This window comes from Capra hircus, chromosome 12 (assembly GCF_001704415.2).
Source record: "Capra hircus breed San Clemente chromosome 12, ASM170441v1, whole genome shotgun sequence".
Classification (NCBI taxonomy): Eukaryota; Metazoa; Chordata; class Mammalia; order Artiodactyla; family Bovidae; genus Capra; species Capra hircus.
The window spans coordinates 35,202,762-35,226,854 of NC_030819.1; the positions used below are offsets into that span (position 1 = coordinate 35,202,762).

The 24,093-nt window shown below is 39.0% G+C and overlaps 1 protein-coding gene across 1 annotated transcript in view; it reads left to right on the plus strand.

Moving 5' to 3' along the window:
* Positions 1-23,525, plus strand: part of LOC108637259 (multidrug resistance-associated protein 4-like) — a 92,712-nt gene extending 69,187 nt beyond the window's left edge. The window contains exons 13-17 of the mRNA XM_018056305.1: positions 3,322-3,465; positions 15,966-16,055; positions 20,995-21,167; positions 21,595-21,700; positions 23,292-23,525. Coding sequence (XP_017911794.1) covers positions 3,322-3,465; positions 15,966-16,055; positions 20,995-21,167; positions 21,595-21,700; positions 23,292-23,525 — 747 coding nt within the window. The remainder of the gene's footprint in view (positions 1-3,321; positions 3,466-15,965; positions 16,056-20,994; positions 21,168-21,594; positions 21,701-23,291) is intronic.

Consider the following 24,093-nt stretch of genomic DNA (forward strand, 5'->3'; position numbering starts at 1 on the left):
GTCTCTAAAATGCCGGAATTGACTCTAAGTACCTTTTTATTTTCTAATTAATTATTTTTAATGAAGGATATTCTTTACAGTATTGTTTTGGCTTCTGCCATATATCAACTGATAGCCATATATACATATGTCCTTCCCTCTTGAACCTCCTTCCCACTCTCCAACCCCTCTAGGTTATCACAGAGCACAAATTTGAGTTTTCTTGCGCAATCATACAGCAAATGTCCACTAGCTAATCTAATTTTTACAATATGTAATGCATATGTCTAATACTTTGTGAAACAAAGATATAGCTTTTCAGACTCCAAGTGAAATGCTACCTCATACCCCTTTAAGACATCTGCTTTATCAAAAAAGAGAAAATACTGAAAGAGGGAGAAATAAAGAATGGGGGTTGGCAAGTATTAGAGCAAAGGATGTAGGGCAAATTAGAATCTTGTTCATTGCTGGCTAGGAAATGTAAGATAGTGCAGCAACTGTGGAAAAACAATGTGCCAATTCTCAAAAAAGTTTAGATAGAATTATTATATGATCTAGCAATTCTACTTTAGAGTGTAAACCCAAAAGGAATTGAAGAAAGATCTTGAAGTGATACCTTATACTTGTATTTCATAGGCCATGCATTAATTCTCAGTCTAGCAAAAATGTGAGAGCAACTTAACGCGTTCCATTGACTTGATGAATTGATAAATGCAAAAGTAGTGATATATGTATACAGTGGACGTATTTATTCCAGTTTTCAAAAAGGAAGGAAATTCTGCTTGGTAGCTGACAACACAGATGAACCTTGAGAAATTAAGCTAAGTGAAATAAGCCAGTCACAAAGCACAAAAATTAAAAACTAGTATGATTCTTACTAATATTGAGGGTACCTAGAGTACTGAAATTCATGGAGGACAGGGAAGATAGAATGGTGGGTGCCAGAGCTGCTCGCTGCGGAGGAGTGGGATTGTTGGTTTTAATGTCTACAGATTTTCAGTCTTTGAAAGATCGAAAGGAGTTTCTCTGGCAAGGATGGTGTGATGACGACTGTGCAACAGTGTAAATGTAACTCAGATATCTTGAACTGTGCGCACTTACAGCTGGTCAAGCTTAGTACAATTTCATGTGTATTTTTACCACGTATTTTAAAAAAATTTTTAAAGGTTATCCCTTCAGAAAAAATGGGAGAACTTTTTTAGCATTTAGTCTCCATATTAAAGATTCTCTTCTGGCTATTTAATTCGTGAACTTCTCTGGTTACAGTAGAAAATAAATGAGTTTAGATTCCCAACGATCTTAGTTCCATACCAGGGATTGAACCCAAGTCCCTTGCAGTGGAAGCTCAGAATCTTAACCACTGGACTGCCGTGAAGTCCTTTGTTTCTTATTATTCTCCTCACTGGAGTTTGGAGCTCACAGTCCTGTGGTCATGACTGGCGTTCAATGCCCCTACATATCTCAGCCCATTATCCAAAGTCTACAAATGTTCCCATTTGCACAGATGGATCAGTGTCAGTAGAGCTCATAACATGGGAACATACACACATTCTCATGGATACAGTTGTCACCTGTGTCTTAACATGTGTTGATTTATGTATGAGAACACCCAGACAGACGCATATTTTTATTGTGCTTCACAGATAATGCTGCTTCTTTTTCTTTTTTTTAACAAACTGAACATTTACAACAACTCATTTTTGAACAAGTACATTGGCACCATTTTCCCTACAATATTTGCTAACTTCATGCCTCTGTCAACTTTTGGTAATTCTCACAATATTTCAAGCCATTTTATTATTATTAAACTTGTTTTTCTGATCTGTCATCAGTGTTTTTTAGTGTTACTACCCAATAAAGGCTTAGATGGTGGTTAGCATTCTTTTTAGCAATCAGTATTTGAAAATTAAGGTATGAATATTGTTTTTCATACATAATACTATTGTGCACTAAGTAAACTACAACATAGTATAAACATAACTTTTTACAAAATAATTTTCATTTATTTATCTTTGGCTGGGCTGGGTCTTTCGTTGACTGCTCTGGTTTTTTCTCTGGTTGGAATGAATGAGGGGTCACTAGTTGCAGTGAGCAGCTCTCTAGTTGCAGTGCCTAGGCTTCTCACTGCGGTGGCTTCTCTTGTTGTGGCTCCCGGGTCTAGGGCGTGTGGGCTTCAGTAGGTGTGGTGCACTGGCTTAGTTGCTCTGTAGCTGTGAGATCTTCCTGGATTAGAGATTTGAACCCATGTCTCCTGTACTGATAGGTATTAGTTGCTTAGTTTGTGTCCAACTCCGTTGTGACCTCATGGATTGTAGCCTGCCAGGCTCCTTTGTCCATGGAATTATCCAAGCAAGAATACTGGAGTGAGTTGCTATTTCCTTTTCTGGGGGGATCTGCCCAACTCAGGGATCAAACCTGAGTCTCCTGCATTGACAGGTACATTCTTTACAATTGAGCCATCAGAAAAGCCTCAATCTTATCATTAGTGCACTGAATTTCTCTCTGCTTTGGTTTTAATGACTTGACTGACACTTGACATGTATCTTTCCAAGGTGCAATTGCAAGTATTAATTTGTTTATAAAATACCTTTTGAACTGCTCCAGTGAAAGGTCCCATGTAAGTAGCAAATGTTGTGTTGATGTTGACTTTATTATGTGTATTTTGTCTACTGTCCTCTATAAGACACTGAGATCTGCATTTTATAATTTTAAGATATTTTCTTTCAAGATATAATATAATTAAGATATTTAATATTGGGAATTTTTTTAGTTTTTCTACCAAAGAATAATTCCTCTTAAATAATTAGGCCCTTGAAGAAGTGAATACTCTTTTTATGTATAATACTTCTAACTTTATTTGTTGATATCTCCATAAAATTAGTCACATAATTCTCCAGGTCAAATTACTCAGGCTATAGAAATAAAGCTAATTTAAAGGCTGACTTCTTATGGACCACTTAGGAGATCGCTGGCCTTTCACTGCCAGCAGATTGTCATTTTTAACTCTTCTTGGGACTAGGGGGCTCTCAACCAGGGGACAGTTGTCAGTGTCTGAAATATTTGGTTGCCACAGTTTATTTAGGGAGTGCTACTGGTACTGGTATCTAGTGGGTCAAGTTCAAGGCCACTGCTAAGCATCCTACAATACACAGGACAAGCCCTCTTCCCCCAAGAATGAAATCTGGCCCATAATGTCAACAGTGCCATGACTGAGAAACTTATAGACTACTCTTTATATAGAACTTTTAAAATTCATCATCAATAGCCAGCATTTCTCCCAGGTTTGTTGCATTTTGTTAATTCTTACTCTCTCCTGGATCTCTCTACAGCTTGGCATTGTAGGAAGAACAGGGGCTGGAAAAAGTTCCCTCATCGGCTGCCCTTTTTAGACTGTCAGAACCTAAAGGTGGTGTTTGGATTGATGAAATCAGGACAAGAGATATTGGACTTCATGATTTAAGGAAGAAAATGTCAGTTGCACTTCAGGTATGCACTCACATGTTCTTTTCATAAGCCACCTAAGTTTACTTATTTTTTATTTTTATATTTTTCAAATTAAACAAAGGGTTAATCCTTTTTACACCTAGTAGAGCATATTTTTAGGCAGCAGGTATTTTCAACAGATACTTTCATCATATACTAGGTTTTGTTTCTTTGTTTATTTGTTAGTTTTTTGTGCATGTGATTTAATACTTTACTGAGATGGATTTCTGGACTCAAGACTTCTTCAGGTTCCACAATTTTATCCACTGATAACCACATAATTCTGAGAACAAAACAGTAAATTGTTTGTTTAGCGCTGGAGAGGTTTCTATAGGGAAATGAGAATTTTAAGTGTCTTCCAGATAGAGCTTTGCTGTAGGAAATGAGGACATCCTTTCAAAGGTGATTGTGTCCCTGGAGGGTGTTCTGTGAAACTGTGGGGCTTTGAGAATTGCAGAGTGTATGGATGCTATGGGGAGACTTTGACAAATCAGCCGTTAATAAGTAATTTTCTCCAGGCAGTCAGTACAGAATAGCGAGGAAGAGAAAGGGACTTGGAATTCCACCTCTGTGCTCCTCAGTTTTCTGTCTTATAAGGCAGCTAACAATACCAACCCTTCAAGGTGTTCTGATGGCAAAATAGGTCAGCGGCATGGTATAGAGTGCTTCACCCTGAGACCCAGTGTGTGGCTGCTGTGATGGTGCAGCACTGAATTGACCATCTCTCCCTCAGCTCTGATTCTGTTTTCTTTTCTTCTGCTTCTTAAAGAAGTATGACTTTCAGAGAGTGTGTTGGAAATTGAATTATGTGCACAGTAGAAGCTCCTGTCTTTCCTTGTGATTTATCCACTCAACATACTTTAGTGAATATTTACTGAGCAATTACCATCCTCCAGGTATGCTGTTGTTGTTCAGTTGCCCAGTCGTGTCTGACTTCGTGACCCCATGGACCTCACCATCTCCCAGAGTTTGCCCAAGTTCACGTCCATTTCGTATGGTGATGCCATCCAGCCATCTCACCCTCTGTTGCCCTCTTCTTCTTCTGCTTTCAGTCTTTCCCAGCATCAGGGTCTTTGCCAATAAGTCAGCTGTTTGCATCACGTGGCCAAAGTATTGGAGTTCAGCTTCAGCATCAGTCCTTCCAGTGAGTATTCAGGGGTGATTTCCTCTAAGATTGACTGGTTTGAACTCCTTGCAGTCCAAAGGACTCTCAAGAGTCTTCTCCAACACCACAGTTGGAAAGCATCAATTCTTTGGTGCTCTGCTTTCTTTATGGCACAACTCTGACAACCATACATGACCGCTGGAAACACCATAACTTTGACTATACAGACGTTTGTCAGCAAAGTGATGTTTTTGCTTTTTAACACACTGTCCAGATTTGTCATAGCTTTCTTGCCAAGAAGCAGCCATCTTCTAGTTTCATGGCTGCATTCACCATCCACAGTGACTTTAGAGCCCAAGAGGAGGAAATCTGTCACTGCTTCCACCTTTTCTCTTCTATAGGCCATGAAGTGGTGGGGCTGGAAGTCGTGATCATAATTTTATTAATATTTAGTTTTAAACTGGCCTCTTCACTCTTCTCCTTCACCCTCATCGAGAGGTTTTTTAGTTCCTCTTCCTTTCTGCCATTAGAGTGGTATCATCCACATATCTAAAGTTGTTGATGTTTCTCCTGCCAGTCTTGATTCCAGCTTGTAACTCATCCAGCCCAGCATTTCTCATGATGTTCTCAGCGTATACATTAAATAAACAGGGTGACAATAAACAGCCTTGTTGTACTCCTTTCTCAATCCTGAACCAGTCAGTTGTTCCATGCAGTGTTCTAACTGTTGCTTCTCGACCCGCATACAGGTTTCTTAAGAGACAAGTAAGATGGCCTGGTATTCCTATCTCTTTAAGAGTTTTCCAAAATTTGTTATGATCCACACAGTCAAAGGTTTTAGTATAGTCAATGAAACTGAGGTAGATGTTTTTCTGGAATTCCTTTGCTTTCTCTAAGATCCAGCAAATGTTGGCAATTTGATCTCTGGTTCCTCTGCCTTTTCTAAACCCAGCTTGGACATCTCGAAGTTCTTGGTTCATGTAATGCTTCAGCCCAGCATGCAGAATTTTGAGCATAACCTTATTAGTGTGGAAGATGAATGCAATTGTCCAGTAGTTTGAATATTCTTTAGTATTCCCCTTCTTGGGTATTGGGATGAGAATTCACCTTTTCCAGTCCTGTGGCCAGTGCTGGGTTTTCCAAATTTGCTGACATACTGAGTGCAGCACTTTGATAGCATGATCTTTTAGGATTTTGATAGCTCTACTGGAATTCCCTTGCCTCCACTAGCTTTGTTTGTGCATGCCAAGTCGCTTCAGTTATGTCTGATTCTCCGCAGATCCTATGGACCATAGCCTGAGGGGCTACGGTCCATAGCATTCTTCAGGCAAGAATTCTAGAGTGGGTTTCCATGCCCTCCTCCAGAAGATCTTCCCAACCCAGGGATCAAACCCACGTCTCTTATGTCTCCTGCATTGGAAGGTGGATGCTTTACCACTAGTGCCACCTGGGAAGCCCAACTTTGTTGGTAGTGATGCCTTCTAAGGCCCACTTGACTTCATACTCCAGAATGTCTGGCTCTGGGAGAGTGACCACAGCATGGTGGTTATCTGTGTCATTAAGATCCTTTTTGTACAGTTCTTCTGTGTATTCTTTTCATTTCTTCTGATATCTTTTGCTTCAGTTAGGCCTTCACCATTTCTGTCCTTGACTGTGTCCAGGTATATAGCCAAGGGCAATGTAGGCAGATGTCTTGATCTTCCATCCTGCCCTATGTTTTGAGAGACTTGCTGTTTTCCTTTTTTATTTTGAGGTTTTATTTTTGTACTCCATAATCATCTGCTTATCAAACAGAGCTCAGAAAAACACCCTCTTGAGATGGGAAACAGAGAAGAGATGAGACACAAAGAGCCAGGGGAATGTGCTTCCTGGAATCTGGGTGTAACGTGCCCTGAAACGCCTGTTTATTAGGAAGCATTTCAGCATGGCACCCAAAGGGAGGGAGAATGTGGGCTTGGGCCTTATGACTGAGTACAGCTGTGGCTACCTACCTGTGGCCTCTAAAATGCCTGGAATTACTCTAAGTACTCTTTTTTTTTCTAATTAATTTATTTTTAATTGAAGGATAATTGCTTTACAGTATTGTTTTGGCTTCTGCCATATATCAACATGGATCAGCCATAGGTATACATATGTCCCTTCCCTCTTGAACCTCCTTCCCACCTCATCCCACCCCTCTAGGTTATCACAGAGCACCAAATTTGAGTTTCTTGCATCATACAGCAAATTTCCACTAGCTATCTAATTTTACATATGGTAATGCATATGTCTAAGTACTTTGGAAACCAAGATATAGCTTTTCAGACTCCAGTGAAATGCTACCTCATACCCCTTAAGACATCTGCTATCAAAAAAGAAAAATGAAAGAGAGAAATAAAGAATGGGTTGGCAGTATTGGCAAGGATGTAGGGAAATTAGAATCCTTGTTCATTGCTGGTAGGAATGTAAGATAGTGCAGCAACTGTGGAAAACAAGTTGGCCAATTCTCAAAAAAGTTAGATAGAATTATTATATGATCTAGCAATTCTACTTTAGAGTGTAAACCCAAAAGAATTGAAAGAAAGATCTTGAAGTGATACCTATACTTGTATGTTCATAGCAGCATTATTCTCAGTAGCAAAAATGTGGAGGCACTTAACGGTCCATTGACTGATGAATTGATAAGCAAAATGTAGTGGATATATGTATACAGTGGAGTATTATTCAGTCTCAAAAAGGAAGGAAATTCTGACTTGTGCTACAACACAGATGAACCTTCAGGAAATTAAGCTAAGTGAAATAAGCCAGTCACAAAGCACAAATACTGTATGATTCTACTAATATGAGGTACCTAGAGTACTGAATTCATGGGGACAGGAAGTAGAATGGTGGGTGCCAGGAGCTGCTCGCTGGGAGTGGGGAGTTGTTGTTTAATGTCTACAGATTTTCAGTTCTGAAAGACGAAAGGAGTTCTGTGGCAGGATGGTGATGATCGCTGTGCAACAGTGTAAATGTACTCAATATCTCTGAACTGTGCACTTACAGCTGGTCAAGCTAGTAAATTTCATGTGTATTTTACCACTATTTTAAAAAATTTTAAAGGTATCCCTTTCAGAAAAAATGGGAAGAACTTTTTAGCACTTTTAGTCTCCATATTTAAAGATTCCTTCTGGCTATTTAATTCGTGACTTCTGGTTACAGTAGAAAATAAATGAGTTTAGATTCCCAAGTTTTACATTTTGATGGTACTCATCTCTGAAATGTCCAAGTGAGATTGGTTAGTAGAAATAAAGGGCATGTCTGTAGAGTCCTTTCATTTCCTTTGATGCAAAGCTTTTGAAACATATACTGCCTTATTTTTAAAGTTTCTTAATTAGAAAAAAATGTATGCTTGTGTACATAAAATAACTCCATAAGTAAAGAAATAACATTGGAAGATCCTTGGCTCTGCCAGTAATGTTTGGAAGCACATCTGAGCAAAGACTAAACATACCTTTGCATCAACATGGTCTGGTTCTGTTCTGTTCTGTTGATTTCCGCCCTTCCTTTGAGCATGTTCAACATACACACTCCAGAGAACATCCTTACAAAATAGTGCCAAGCTTAGTATACATGTAGGTTCCTCTCTATATGCCTTTGTCTCTAAGCTACAATACTGGTTGATAAAAGAAGGGGTATCTGTAGAGAACTTGCAATGTGCAAAGTTCCCAGGAAATCATTCCAGAGGCAGCTAGGGAGAGAATGTTTGTGTAGACCGAGTGTCAACGTGACCCGCAGATTTATTCCTGCTCTGCCTCAAAGGACTGTGGGGCCTTGATGACATTACTCAGCTTCCAGACTTCAGGGTCCTCATCTTTAAACCAGGTCTGGGAATCATTGCCACACAGATGTGTTGTGAAGATGTATCTGGGCTTCCCAAGTGGTGCTGGTGGTGCAGGACCTGCCTGCCAATGCAGGAGACATAAGAGATGCAGGTTCAATCCCTGGGTCAGGAAGGTCTGCTGGAGGAGGGCATGGCAAGCTCACTCCAGTATTCTTGACTGGAAGATCCCTTGGAGAGATGAGCCTGGTGGGCTACAATCCATGGGGTCACAAAGAGTCTGACATGACTGAAGCGACTTAGCACACACAACTGGGCGAGATAAGGTTTGTGTCCATGTCTGGTTCTTGGGAATGCTCAGTCATCAGGATCTGTTATTATTCTTAATGATTGGGTTACTGGCCTTGAATATTATTTCTGCTTAAGTAAAAAGAGTAATACTTTCTGGAATGACTTTACTCTTTAATTTCTCATATGTGTTCATGGTGCTTGGTGATTATATTTATTGTTTATAATATAAACTAAATTGTTTGTATAAATATAAATAGTAGAGCAAAAAAGCAAAAATTTAAAAAAAAAAAACCACAATAGGAATTTGTGGGAAGGTGTAACAGAGACCTGTATCTAACATTTCCACCAAAGGCAGAAAGAGAGAATGACACTTTCTTGTACTTTGATTTTATTTTCCCCTCTCAGCAGCTTCTTTCCTGACCATCACCTTGTACACATTGTTACTTACCAGTCTTCCACCAAGACCAATGGCCTTTTCTCTCAGCCCTCCCCATAGTCTTGGCTATTTTCTTTCTCTCCTTGAGGATCTGCTTGAGGATACAGAAATGTAGCTCTCATTTCTGCTCTTCTGTGCGTATTACAGTCCCTGACAAGTACTGATAAGAATTCCTAACATTTGTGGAATCATTAACATGTTTTAACCCCTTATCCTGTCATTTCCTGCTTAATCCTCACAATTCTGTAGTTATCTTTAACTAACAGATTTAAAAACTGAGGCCCTGGGGGCTTGTCTCACTTATCAAGGGGCAGAGCCAGGAGTCAGATTTTGTGTGTGTCTGATTATTTTTCAGAGTGTTTCAATTGTATAGCAAAGTAGTAGTGTGTATTTCTTAAGCACAGATTTTTAACTTATCCTACTCCTCTACTCTCCTCTTTGGTAACCATTAGTTTGTTTTCTATGTTTGTGAATCTGTTTCTGTGCTGTAAATAAGTTCATTTCTATCAATTTTTAAGAGTCCACATATAAGTGATCATATATGATATTTGTCTTTCTCTGCTGACTTATTTCACTTGGTCTCATAATCTCTAGGTTCATCCATGTTGCTGCAAATGGCATTATTTCATTCTTTTTATGGCTGAATAATATTCCTCTGTGTGTGTGTGTGTGTGGATACATCATATCTTTATCCATTCATCTGTCCATGGACATACCTTGGCTATTATAAATAGAAAAGTTGTGAAAACTGGGGTGCATGTATATTTTTGAGTTAGGGTTTTTATGTTTTCCAGATATTTGCTGAGGAGGGGAATTGCTGGATCACACAGTAACTCTTTTTCAATTCCTTAAGGAACCTCCATATGGTTTTCCATAACAGCTGCACCAATTTACATTCCCACCAACAGCGTGGGAAGGTCCCCTTTCCTCCACACCCTCTCCAGCATTTATTATCTGTAGATGTTAAATGATGGTTATTCTAACCAGTGTGAGGTGATACTTCATTGTAGTTTTGATCTGCATTTCTCTAATAATTAGTGACTATAAAGAAAACTCAGCACAGAAGAATTAATGCTTTTGAACTGTGATGTTCAAGAATACTCTTAAGAGTCCCTTGGACTGCAAGGAGATCAAACCAATCAATCCTAAAGGAAATCAGTCCTAAATATTAATTGAAAGGACTGATGCTGAAGCTGAAGTTCCAATATTGGCCTCCTGATGCGAAGAACTGACTCCTTAGAAAAGACCCTGATGTTGGGAAAAATTGAAGGCAGGAGGAGAAGGAGACATCAGAGGATGAGACAGTTGGATGGCATCACCAATTCGATGGACATGAGTTTGAGCAAGCTCTGTGAGTTTGGTGATGGATAAGGAAGCCTGGTGTGCTGCAGTTTATGGAGTCGCAAAGAGCTGGACATGAATGAGCGACTGAACTGAATAATTAGTGATGCTGAGTATCTTTTCATGGGTCTGTTGACCATCTGTATGTCTTTGGAGAAATGTCTATTTAAGTCTTCTTTGCATTTTTTGATTAGGTTGTTTGTTTCTTTGATATTGAGCTGTATAAGCCATTGTTTATACAGATATTGACTGTATTGATATAGACTAGAAACAAAGTATCAGAAAGAGAAATTAATGAAACAATTCCATTGACATCACATCAAAGGGAAAAAAAAAAAAACAACAACTCAGAATAAACCTACCTAAGCATGGAAAAAGCAAGAGAGTTCCAGGAAAACATCTATTTCTGCTTTACTGACTATGCCAAAGCCTTTGACTGTGTGGATCACAATAAACTGGAAAATTCTGAAAGAGATGGGAATACCAGACCACCTAACCTGCCTCTTGAGAAATCTTTATGCAGGTCAGGAAGCAGCAGTTAGAACAGGACATGGAACAACAGACTGGTTCCAAATAGAAAAAGGAGCACATCAAGGCTATATATTGTCACTCTGTTTATTTAACTTATATGCAGAGTACATCATGAGAAACGCTGGACTGGAAGAAACACAAGCTGGAATCAAGATTGCTGGGAGAAATATCAATAACCTCAGATATGCAGATGATACCACCCTTATGGCAGAAAGTGAAGAGGAGCTAAAAAGCCTCTTGATGAAAGTGAAAGAGGAAAGTGAAAATGTTGGCTTAAACCTCAACATTCAGAAAACGAAGATCATGGCATCTGGTCCCATCATTTCATGGGAAATACATGGGGAAACAGTGGAAACAGTGTCAGACTTCATTTTGGGGGGCTCCAAAATCACTGCAGATGGTGACAGCAGCCATGAAATTAAAAGACTCTTACTCCTTGGAAGAAAAGTTATGACCAACCTAGATAGTATATTCAAAAGCAGAGACATTACTTTGCCGACTAAGGTCCGTCTAGTTAAGGCTATGGTTTTTCCTGTGGTCATGTATGGATGTGAGAGTTGGACTGTGAAGAAAGCTGAGCGCCGAAGAATTGATGCCTTTGAACTGTGGTGTTGGAGAAGACTCTTGAGAGCCCCTTGGACTGCAAGGAGATCCAATCAGTCCATTCTGAAGGACATCAGCCCTGGGATTTCTTTGGACAGAATGTTGCTAAAGCTGAAACTCCAGTACTTTGGCCACCTCATGCGAAGAGTTGACTCATTGGAAAAGACTCTGATGCTGGGGAGGATTGGGAGCAGGAGGAGAAGGGGACAACAGAGGATGAGATGGCTGGATGGCACCACTGACTCGATGGACGTGAGTCTGAGTGAACTCCGGGATACGGTGATGGACAGGGAGGCCTGGCGTGCTGCAATTCATGAGGTCACAAAGAGTCGGACACGACTGAGCAACTGAACTGACTGACTGACTGAACTGAAGGAGGTAAAAGGCCTGTATACAAAACCTGTAAGACACTGATGAAAGTAATTCAAGATGATACAAACAGATGAAAAGATAAACTGGATTCTTGGATTGGAAGATTCATTATTGTTAAAAATGACCATACTACCCAAGACAATTTATAGAGTCAATGCAATCTCTATCAAGTTGCCAGTGGCATTTTTCACAAAACTAGAACAAAAATTTTTTTTTAATTTGTATGGAAACAGAAAAGACTGCAAATAGCCAAAACAATCTTGGGAAAGAAGAACACAGCTAGCTGGAGGAATCACAGTCCCTGATTTCAAACTATATTACAAAGTTACAATAATGAAAAAGTATGTTACTGTCACAGAAACCAGACGCATAGATTAATGGAAAAGGATAGAAAACCCAGAAATAAACCCTCACACTTATGGTCAGTTAATCTAAGACAAAAGAGCTAACAATATGTAATAAAGAACAGACAATCTCTTCAATAAATAGTGTGGGGAAATCTGCACGACTGCATGTAAACGAAATAGTTAGAACATTCTCTAATACCATATAAAAAAATAAAGTAAAAATGAATAAATGAACAAAGACCTGTAAGACAAGATACTTAGTAAGACAAGATCTTAGAGGAACACATAGGCAGAATACTCTTTGACATAAAGCACAGCACTATATTTTTGGACCTGATCCCAAAAGTAATGGAAGCAAAGCAAACATAAACAAATGTGACCTGGTTAAACTTAAAAGTATAGCACAAAGAAAGCCATTAAAAAAGAATAAACCAAAAAGACAACCTAAGGAAAAGAAGAAAATATTTGCAAATGACATGATCAGCAGTGTATTAATTTCCAAAATATACTAATAGGGTTCAAAGTAAATTTAAAAAGATTCCCAACTCCAGAGGCTGAGAAGTGAATTACTCTGCTTGTGCAAGACTTCAGGTGGCTGTTGACTGTGGTCCTTGATAGAACTGCTTCATATCATGATTTCATGTGCATGCATGTGCACACACACACACACACACAGATACACATACACAGAGGAACAAAAATGTCACAAAACAACATTCCTATTGCTCTGTGCTCTGATATTTTCTGTGATGCCAGTTCTATTCTACTTCATATAAAAGACAAAATGATGATCACAATGCACAAAATTAATTTCATAATCCACTGACTACATCTGAAGTTTGGCAGACACTGTCCCTGCCTGTCCCCCTGTTGGGCTGGGCTCCTGGTCCATGTTAGCATCACGTCAGGAACTTCATTGTTGTTTCAGATTGTCACAGCAACCTTGCAAGGCTAACCCTAGTTTCCAGTAATGGAACTGTCTTGGAAAGATAAATAATTTACCCTGAGTCTAATAATTATGAGAAGTTGAATCAGAACTTAGAACTGTCTGACTCCAAATTTGTTTTTTGTTTTCAATAAATGTTAGTTAAACTGAATGATGTTCTCATGAGATATTTTCCCCAAAACATAACAAAAGTTTAGTAAAGTCAGAAGATATGACTCCTCCTGTTTTGAGTCTCATTTGGAGAATATCAGTTTTGAAATGTTTTTTTTTTTTCATTTATGTGTTATGGGCTAATAAGTATCAGGAGAAGATATTCAAAATCTTACCCCTCCCCAGCCAAGAGCCCTTTGTCTTTACAGTGCCTTGTTGGCTCAGAGATGGAGAAAAGTCTGTTGGTTTGGTTACTTGAAATTAACTTGTCTAAGTGCAGAAAATGTACATCTCTCTTCCCCTCAAATGAGTAGCAAGCAGTGATGCTTGTGTGTCAACACCCTGATTCAAGTAACCTGGGAAGCTGAGAGCAGACTCTGCAGAAGGGGGAGCCCAGTGCTGTTTCGTTGAGTTGCCCCACCCAGGTGAGCCAGGCCCACATCATGTTCCCCGAATCCCTGTTACCTGTGATCCTGGGAACAGCAGCAAGCTTCTGGGGTCATCTCTCTTTCTCTCCCCCAGGCTTATCCCGATCACTGTTTGTCCTGCCATGAACAGGTCAGAACTGGGGGAGGTGTGATAGCAGCAAGGACCTGAGTAGGAACCAGAGACAGGGGAGTCAGGACATAGACCATCAGTCCTGGGGGGAACTTTAAAAGAGGAATACTGTGTTCTTAAGAAGTACTCCTCAATTTGTGTTCAAAGTTTCAGGAAAAAGCAAAAATGAAAGGGTTCCTAAATAATTTCCTTAAACGCAACAGGGAGTTGAAGTGTATGCGTCCTTTGTGCTCAAGATCTGAAGTAGTTCAGTATATTCCCCAGGAAGAACGCCAGTTGAGCTTACATTCAGGGAGTACCTGCTTACTTGAAAGGATCTGGATAATGGAGGGAAGATTGGAGAAGAGAAGGGTGAGGAATACTGGGGACCAGCCTCCCCTCACCTCCCCGGTTGTTTGTATAAACTTCATACATACAGCTAAAAGATGAGAAATAGCCTGCATAGGGGAAACTTAGGGTTGAAAATTACAAAAAGTAAAAAGTTTTTATAAAAATCTGGGGTGCAATGATGGTTATCCTCCTGACAAGGAACTGTTACTATTGCTTAGATGGTTGTTAATCTTTGTTCCTAAATTCAAGAGTTTTAAGGGAAACTTTAAATTTGAGTCTCTGGTTTTTTCAGTTCAATTCAATAATCATCTTGAAATGTTGTATGTCCAGTGATTTTCAATGCTTTGTAGGTTTATCGGTCACTTAATCAACTTTGGGCAAATGAAGCTCCCTACATAGTATATTTTTAATTTGGGACTTTCCTTAGGGATATATCTCTTTTGGTGGCACACTGTCCTGTGCCTTCTGCATTCATTTCTTGATCACTTGACTTAAAACTGAGACAATAGGCAAAGAAGGTATGGGAGGCTCTCTGTCATTCTTCATTGTGACTAGGGAAAAGAAATGTCTGTCTTCTTCATCTTTCTTCTCAGGTTTTTATGAAGTTAGGAGGAAAATCCAGCCCCAAGGCCAGGCGGGATTTGAGGCTGGTGATTCTGAGCAGTTCCAGGCACTTGTGGAAGAGTCAGGTCTCCTCTTGTTCCCACACATGTGCCTCCCCTTGTCCTGCCCCCTTCACTGAAAGGAGCCAGTTGGGCTCTTCTCTGCTGCCCGTATTCTTATGACCTGGCTTACTAGAGCCTTCCAGAAGAAAATGTAAATTGTCTACATGAGCTTATGTACAAGATTCTCTCTTGAAACTCAGGAGGTGTGTTTCCAGTGTAATTTACTTGTAGCTCGTCCTGATGATGAATAGAAAAAGCTATTTAAACAGTTTTATTATGGCTCACATCACAGTGGGTTTCAGGTCCTTCTGGCCTTGAAGTTAGTAACGAGGTTCTGTGAGGCAGGTCATCCTGATGCACAGGTAAGAGAACGTGGGGACCAGCTGGTGCAGAATCAGAGGTGATCTCTCCATGGACAGAGGTGCCTCAGGCCCCAGGAGCTGACGTTCTCTTTGAACGTGCGGGGAGGTTCCATTCATACCTGGGGAGAGATTCCAGATCTTAGAAGAGAATCTGACCAATGGAGAAAATAGCCTAATTTATTTTTCAGTGCCAAAGTATAAATATTGAATGGTTTTGCTTTGAAGCACAAACCTCAACTAATCATGCAGCTGATGTTTCCCAATCACACCAGGATTGACACTTAATTTATGTAGATCTTGCTGTAAGCTTTCTCATGTGATTTGAATGTCAGTTTGTGTGTGTTTAAGCAGATATTTATTACCAGAATGGCAACTTTAAAAAAAAATCAAATTTTCCTTTCTTTTCTTCAGTTTTTTTTTTCTTAAGATGAAAATACTTCTTAAACACTTTTCTTCTTTTAGTGTTTAATAGTCCAGAGGATTTTTTGTAGCACACTTTGTACAATGGAAAATTAGTTTAGAGATACTGTTTTGTAAACATACATTTGAAACTTCAATATTAATAATTGCAGTAAATTTTGATATTTGGTATTTTCATTTCCTATAAGCATTGGTTTAAAATGCAAAGAGATTAAGGTACTAACATTCACTATTTCATGGTATTTAGGAACCTGTTTTATTCACTGGAACAATGAGGAAAAATCTGGATCCCTATAATGAGTATTTGGAGGAGGAACTGTGGAATGTCTTAGAAGAGGTAATTTATGTAATGTTATTAACTTGTTAACATCAGTATCTGTGTGTGTACATTCATAGCATTGCAGGTAATTAAGGGAAGCTTGTCATTTTAACTGTTTACTTTCTAGGAGAAGAGTGATGAGATGGGTACACCTAAAATGTGTGTACTGATAATGAAAACCAACAATATAATTCCTCTTGTTTTCATTTTAGCTTTTTCTATAGAACCCCAAGCAACTAGATTCATTATTTTGTCTTAACAGAGCATTAAACTAGACATTAAAACTGTGGGCTCAAATTCTATGAGTGGCCTGGTAAATTAATTACCCTAATTACCCTCCAATGTTCATTTTATTCCTCTGGCCTTAGGGGATATCTAAGTGAAGACACTAGTTTTTCATTATTAACTGAAAGATAAACAAGATCATTCCAGTAAAATGCTATGAAGTTTTATAAGAAAGTATTTATAAAAGTAAATTATTTAGTTGGAATGTGATGATGATTACTTATTGGTGATTATATCATTTTAATGCTGCAGCCTGAATGCAGGTAACAGAACCCTGGTGTTTGGGCTAAGATTTTACATGGATATGTTAATTTATAGAGGAGCTCCTATTATTTGTGTCATGTTTCCCCTTGCCCTACTTCACTGAATTTCCCTGCCCTTGCATGAAAACTAATTTAACTATTAAGTTGCTGTTGGTTTGTATATTTCAATACTAATTATTTTGTGTATTAGTCCTAGTTTTGCAAATTGATTCTACTGATGGCAGAAACTTTAGATTTCTAAACCACAGACAGACTTCTAGTCTCCCATGGGATCTAGCTCAGTCTTTGGATTTTAAAAAAGTAGCACATGATAAAGTGAAAGTGAAGTCGCTCAGTCGTGTCCAACTCTTTGCGACCCCATGGACTGTAGCCTACCAGGCTCCTCTGTCTATGGGATTTTCCAGGCAAGAGTACTGGAATGGATTACCATTTCCTTCTCCAGGGGATCTTCCTGACCCAGGGATTGAACCCGGGTCTCCCACATGTAGACAGACACTTTACCATCTGAGCCACCAGGGAAGTCAGCACTTGATAAATAGGTGCTAAATGTTTGGTTGATTTCTTCATTTTAGAGAAGCATGGCTTATTTCTTTAAAAAATTTTGTGTTACACAAATCCAGCATTGATAGTATCTCTGTTAGTGCACAAGTGTGTCTCATCACACAGGAAACCAAGATACAGAAACCTGGGCATCAGCAGCCTGTGCATCAGGAACCACGTGGTTCAGTCCTTGCTGTGGGACAGCTCACATGTCCATTTCCTGGCACATTGTGTTAGGTGAACAGGCTGACCCTTTACTTCCTTTACTGCTGGCCCTGCTCTAGTAAAATCTCTTCCCCGTCTGTTGACTGCATTTCCCTGTCTCCTTCCAGCCCTCACCAGCCTTGCTTTTTGAGAAGTAAGAAAGTCCCACGAATTGTCAGAAGCACCTGACATCTATGTTAACCTCCTTTGAGAGGTGTTGGCACCTGCTGGAAACACTACGCAGCAGGTTACTTTAAAAATGTTTATGATGACAGAAATAGGATACCTTATAAATTCAGTTTATTGCTTGTCAATTTTGCTATGTTCCATTATTGATGACTAGGGTATCTTATAAGTTCAGTGCCGGGGTCCAACCCCCACAGGATCCAGGGGAACCCGAGAGAAATGGCATTGGCGAATGAATGAGAGAGGAATAAAGGAAAGAAAGAGGCTAATATTCCTTGGCTTACACAGAAAGCCAATAAAGCCCCAAGACAAGGAGCTTGCCCTGTTCACGGAGGCCGCAGGTGCCCTCCTGGTTTCCCGAGGGAGTGAAGACACAGAATGTCTTCCCGTTCAGGTCTTAGAAACCCGGGCAGATAAGTGAACGCAGGGAGCCTCTATGCTCCAATGGATCAGCCTGAAAAAAGAGAGTAAGAGAGAGAAAGAAGAAAAGACACGGGGTGACCAAGCTTCTTCGAGTGAGGCCCATTACTTTATTTTTAAAAGGGACTTTTATACCTTAACTCGTACATAGAGGGAAATGGAAGACGCAAGATCATACAGAGTCACCCCAAACATTCCAGCAGTTTTGTCCTTATCGAAACCAGGATTTTTTTCTGCAAACCTTTCCCACAAATGATGTTGTGTACATTATCTTTTGGCCTTGGAGTCCTGCGAACATTTTATGACCCTCTTTTGATAAAGGCTGCTCAACCAGAAAACTTATTTTCCCTCAAAGTGTTTTTTCTTTATATTTCTAATCTATCTCAGCCTCAGAAAATGCTAAACAGAGTTACATTTCTCACGGAGCAAAGGTGCAGTGAGTTACAAGAAAGAAAGAACCAATTAGCTCAAAGGTCTGATGTGGTTAAATTCAAGGCTACACTTGTTTTTCTTATATTCTAAATATGTTAACTAATGCACTCCCAGATACACAGTGGATAAGAGATATGGGAACTTAGCAACAAGCATTGGCCCAATAATGAAATCTTACACCAGCACTACTCTAATAACTTTTAACTCTTTGAAAGGTTCTATGTTTTAGGCTTCCTGTGCCTCTCACAGTTGGGAGGCTGTGAATAATCACATGTTTAGCTGCACGAGTCTGGATAAACCTGCCAAGCAAGCTAGAATGCTAACAGAGGGGTTTGATTTGAAATATTCCTTTAATGTCCAGGAGACTTATTAGCTAGAGCCCTAAGTTGATTTTCTCCAGAGAAAGGTGGTCGGGGATAGCCCCCTGTATGTCAGGAGAGTTGGTGAAAGGCACAAAATAGTAAGACAGACAGATTCTGGTTTTGGGGTAGATGCTCGAGCTGGTCTAGGGAGCCCCTCGAGTCCTGAAGCCTTGCTTAACAGTTCTCTTCCACATGACCTTGTCATGGGTGGGATGGCCCATGCTGGCTCCCGGCAGTTCAGTTTATTGTTTTTCAATTTTGCTATATTTTGTTATTTTCCCAACCTCAAAAATGATCTGAACTGTTTAATATTGAGATATATAGTTTTGATTAGTATTATTTGCTCTATTTTCCTTAAATTATAACTTTTTATATTCTTTCCACAGTTTACAGTGTGATGTGATATTCTGGAGCCAGTTAATTGTTATAAGAATATAATCCTTTAACACGTAATAATAATGTTATATATAACCTGTCTATATGGATTTACTTTCTAATTTATAGGGACAGATATGTCATATGATGAGATTCACTTCTGCCTTGACACAGCCAACAAATATCTCTGAGAGCTTCTTAGACAGGCATCGTTGCAGATTCTGGGTCTATCACAGTCATCAAGAGACACAATCTCTGTCCTTTTCAAGGACATTCTCTTGCATAATCCAACACAATTATCTTGATTAAGAAATAAAATAGTCATGTTACACTGTCGTCTAATGTGTTCAGATTCTCCAGCTGCAACTTCTAGTTATTATTGTCTACTGCATCTGTTGCCCTTTTCTTCCATTGTAATGTTTTATACCTTGACTTTATGATTACACTACAGAGGGCCTGATATTCATATTATTTTCATAACCGTCCCTGATTCATAAATAAATACAATATCTCAGAAAACAGTATTTTATGAAAAACACTTCCCTTTACAACTCTTATTCGTCATGAAGCAGATATGGACAACCTGAAGGAAAAGGAAAAACCAGATTAGTTATGTGATGTCATCCAACTCAGGAGGAAGTGTGAGATTATTTCCTCAAAGTTAGAATGTCAGTCTTAACAAAGACCAACCACTTGCACCACAATCCAAATCTTACCCTTTACAGTTTGTACACCTTTTATGCTGGCACTAAATACCAATACCATATTTAATCCTAACTCAGAATCCTGCTTCCTAGGGATTGGACTCCATCAGGAGTACAGTTCAGGATCACATTCTTGGAAGTGCTCCAGCATTTAGGATATCACGAAAATGCTAATCATTCACCCTTGATGTTTTGTTATCTGAAGTTGTAGTGTGTCACATAACTTATTGGCCATCAATCTGTTGGTTTCTTAATTTGAAGTGTATTTCTTCTTTGTTCTTTCACTTTAAGTACAGCCTGAGTTTGCTTCTTGCTCCATAATATTTCTCCAAAATGAATATTCATTGAACTGACCCCTATCACCAAGTGTACTTTCAGATTATATTTGGTGGTTAAAGATTTGTTTTAATCTTATGAGTATAATTTTATGAAGATCGATTAGTATAAACATGACCTAAATCCATATTGTGGGGGAAATAAGATGTAATATTCATTTTGTTTTTTGTGAGTTTTCATTCACTGGAAGACATTTATGATATTGAAGAAAATGCATTTGACTGGTCCACTATTTATAGACTAAGCTTGGGAAATGTTCCAGGATTACTAACGTATAAGACAGAGTTTTCCAGTGTTTAAATTTGTATTATTTTACATGTTAAAAAATTGTAAAGTGTTAATAATATATCTTTAATGAACCCAATTTTCTGTAATATTTTTCAACTCCTATGCAAAATGTACTTTGGTAAAGTTGATTGAACCATAAATATCCTTTTAGATTTTCTGTTGTCAATGTATGGCAAAACTAATACAGTATTGTAAAGTAAAAGAAAGCAAAAATAAAAACTAAAAAACTAAAAAATAAAAAAAAATAAAACTTTTGAAAAAAAAAAACACATTGGGAGAAATAGCTTCAATTTTTGAGAGACTTTCTGAACTAATTCCTAGGTGGGAGTTGTTGGTGGGTGGCATGTGGCAGGGATGGGGGGGACATTGAGATCTTTCTGTCCTGACTTGACTTTACCCATCTTTCTCAGTGAACACTAATTGGAAACAGCTTTTCCCATCACGTGACTGTACATGTAAGATACATAAGAAGTTATGAGGACTTCAAAGCTCTAATGTCTATGAGGCTTTTCTACTTCTGCAGCAGTTTGTTTTTGAAATGTTATTCTTTCTGTATCCACAGGTACAACTTAAAGAAGCCATCAAAGCTCTTCCTAGTGGATTGAATACTGAATTAGCAGAATCAGGATTCAACTTGAGTATTGGACAGAGACAACTAGTGTGCCTTGCCAGGGCTGTTCTCAGGAAAAATCAGATATTGATTCTTGACAAAGCCACATCCAATGTGGATCCAAGGTATGGAGCTGAGGTCCATGAATCCTGGAATCCAAATTGTAAATGTAGTAAATGGAAAACATTTAGTGATGCTGAAAAATGTTTCTATGCTCTCTTTGGCCCACAGATGTCTTTTAGTAATATTAATCACAAACAAAGGAAAGCAAAGAAAGAAACCAAGACAGTTATATGCTGTTAATATTGTTGTGAGGCATCCTAAGAGAGCTGGATTTAGGAACTCAGCCCGTTTCAATCCAGATAGTTTTAAACAGTTTCAAGGGAAGGCTATTTTTCATCACTTTATGGAAAATAGTAAAATTATAAATAGACTTTTTATACTTAGTTTTATAGGAACAAGATTATATGTTAAAGTATTGATTTTTAATTTTTAACTCTTTAGTCTGCCTTTCCTGTCTTCAATGAAGTATATCAACTTCTCTGATTTCAGAACTGATGAGTTAATACACAAAAAAGTTCGTGAGAAATTTGCCCAGTGCACTGTGCTAACCATCACACACAAGTTGAGCACCGTTATTGACTGTGAACGGATACTGGTAAGACCCTCACCATTTCAGTTTTTTTCACTTATATTCAATTTAGCACTGATCCGTCTTTGTAAAACTTGATAGAAACCTCCAGTAATTTAATTTTCTCTTGATTTCTCTTCTCATTCCTGAAAATAACTCGAGTAATGAACTTTACTTTCAAAATGTGCTATTAAATAATATATCCAATAACCTTATATTTTATATAATATTCTTATATTTGAATTGTTATCTTTTAAGACATCCAGACATGAAAATATTCCAAAGCCAAATTGTAGCTTCATATTTCAAGAGGCTAGAACACAGTCATTTTCACTGTCACAGTTTCAGTATTTTTCAATTCCCTTAATCAAACTATTAACCTTTCATTTAGATTGCCAGGAGGTTGTTGGCTAAGGTTGCATAATTTTTCAGCTCTTGGTGTCAGAAGAGAGTCCATAAAAAGAAACGGCCTTGTGAGAAAAACAGTATTTCAGCTGAAAGGATTTAATATAGGAAATTTGCTACATAAGAATAGGAGGCTAGAAAAATGAAAGGAAACACTGGGGTAATGATTTTAGGAAGCAGCTACCATGTCCTAGGACAGATCTCCAGACCTAAGAACTCAGAAGAAAGGCCCTACAGTTGGTGCTGAAACCTCCAAGGAGAGGCCCAGTTGCTGGTCATATGTGCTGAGGAAGCAGGATGGGGCTGTTTCTCCATGTGCTAATAGAATCTGGGAGCTGGAGTCAGGCCCCACTGATGAGGTGATGCTGCAGGAACAGTGACTCAGATAGAACATTAGCTCTGTCCCACTGTCAGTCTCCCTCTAGTGCCCACTTACTGGCAGAACCTAAAAAAAAGGCCAGCTTCCCAAAGAGCCTCTGAAATGTGACTTGCAGAGACTGAACCTGTGCATCACAGGTGAGAATTTAGAAAAGAAGGCAAATCAAGTCTGAGAGACTGTAGACAAACAATGAACAAGTCTCTTACACAGTAGGTCCAGGCACTGCACATGCAGTAGGCTCCAAGCTTTGGTCTCTGGATATCTGTATAGTATCTTCCCTCCAGATTTGATTGGCTCTTTCCTCTCAGTAATTTAATATTTCCTTCCTTATTTTCTTTTCCTTCCTCTCTCTATCCCTTATCTCTTTTCATATTCTCTTTGTTGGTTCCCTCTGCTGCTGGCTGAGTTTCAGTAAATGTTAGAATGTGGCTTTATAAAATGATATAGAAAGCATGGCTCAGATGAAAACCTTTGGCTGCATATGATCCCCAAAGAATGTGTTTGTCACTCGGTCATGTCCGACTCTTTGTGACCCCATGGACTGTAGCCTGCCAGGCTCCTCTGTCCTTGGAATTCTCCACGCAAGAATACTGGAATGGGTAGCCATTCCCTTCTGCAGGAAATCTTCCCAATTCAAGGACTGAACCCAGGTTTTCTGCATTGCAGACAGATTCTTTACTGTCTGAGCCACAGAGGTAGTCAGTCCCAAAAGAATGCAAGATATATTTAGGTATTTTGATGGTCCACACAAAATAGGTAATAATCTATAATAAACAGTAACATCCAAACTTCCTTATGTCTTATGATAATGGAACTGTCTCTTTGATGTCTTAGACAGTTTCTGGAATGTCACCCCCTCCACCTACTTCACATGCATTGTCAGATGGATCATCAGTGGGGACACTGAGTAGATATCAGGCTGTCAGCATTGAAGCAGTGCCTGTAGCCTCACTCACTGAGCTGGACATGCATAGGAGTGAGCTCCAAGGAGTCCGACGACAGGAGTGGGGCATCCCCAACCAAAGGGATGTTCTAGGCTCCAGCAGTGTAGCCAGTTGTCTGGACTAGATCAGCTCAGTAGGAAGCCGACTCCACCTGCAAACTTTCATGAGATATTGGGTTAAATTCTAAGACTACAGGACAGTAGCTCAAATTCCACAAATGTTTTTAGCACTTGGTATTTTTAGACCCTCATTTTGTGTTCTTGAATACTAATTGGAAAAGTAGCCTTTCATTTCTACTTTTTCCTTGTTTCTTTGTTGTTCTTACCTCTTAGCACTGTATATTTTGAAGACTGTCCCCCAAACATCTTTCTTCCATAATAAATAAATGATGCTATAAAATTTACCTGTTTCCAGCCCTTTGTCAGGTTTTAGAGGCAGCAGCAGAAAGATGGCTTGATCTCCAGCTCACTTAGGGGGTCTGTTCAAATAAATTCTTTGTTCCTATATGTACCCTGCAGCTTTATTTTTAGTTTTTGGTATTCCAGCATTAATAGTAGCAGATCATTTTTATTATCTAATTCTTAGAAATACTGTCACCTTGGAATGTGTGATTGGTTAGGGAAACAGTGAGGAAGGACAGAATTTGGAAAGTCTCTCTGCTGGTCAGTCCTCAGTCTTATCCCTCAGCACCT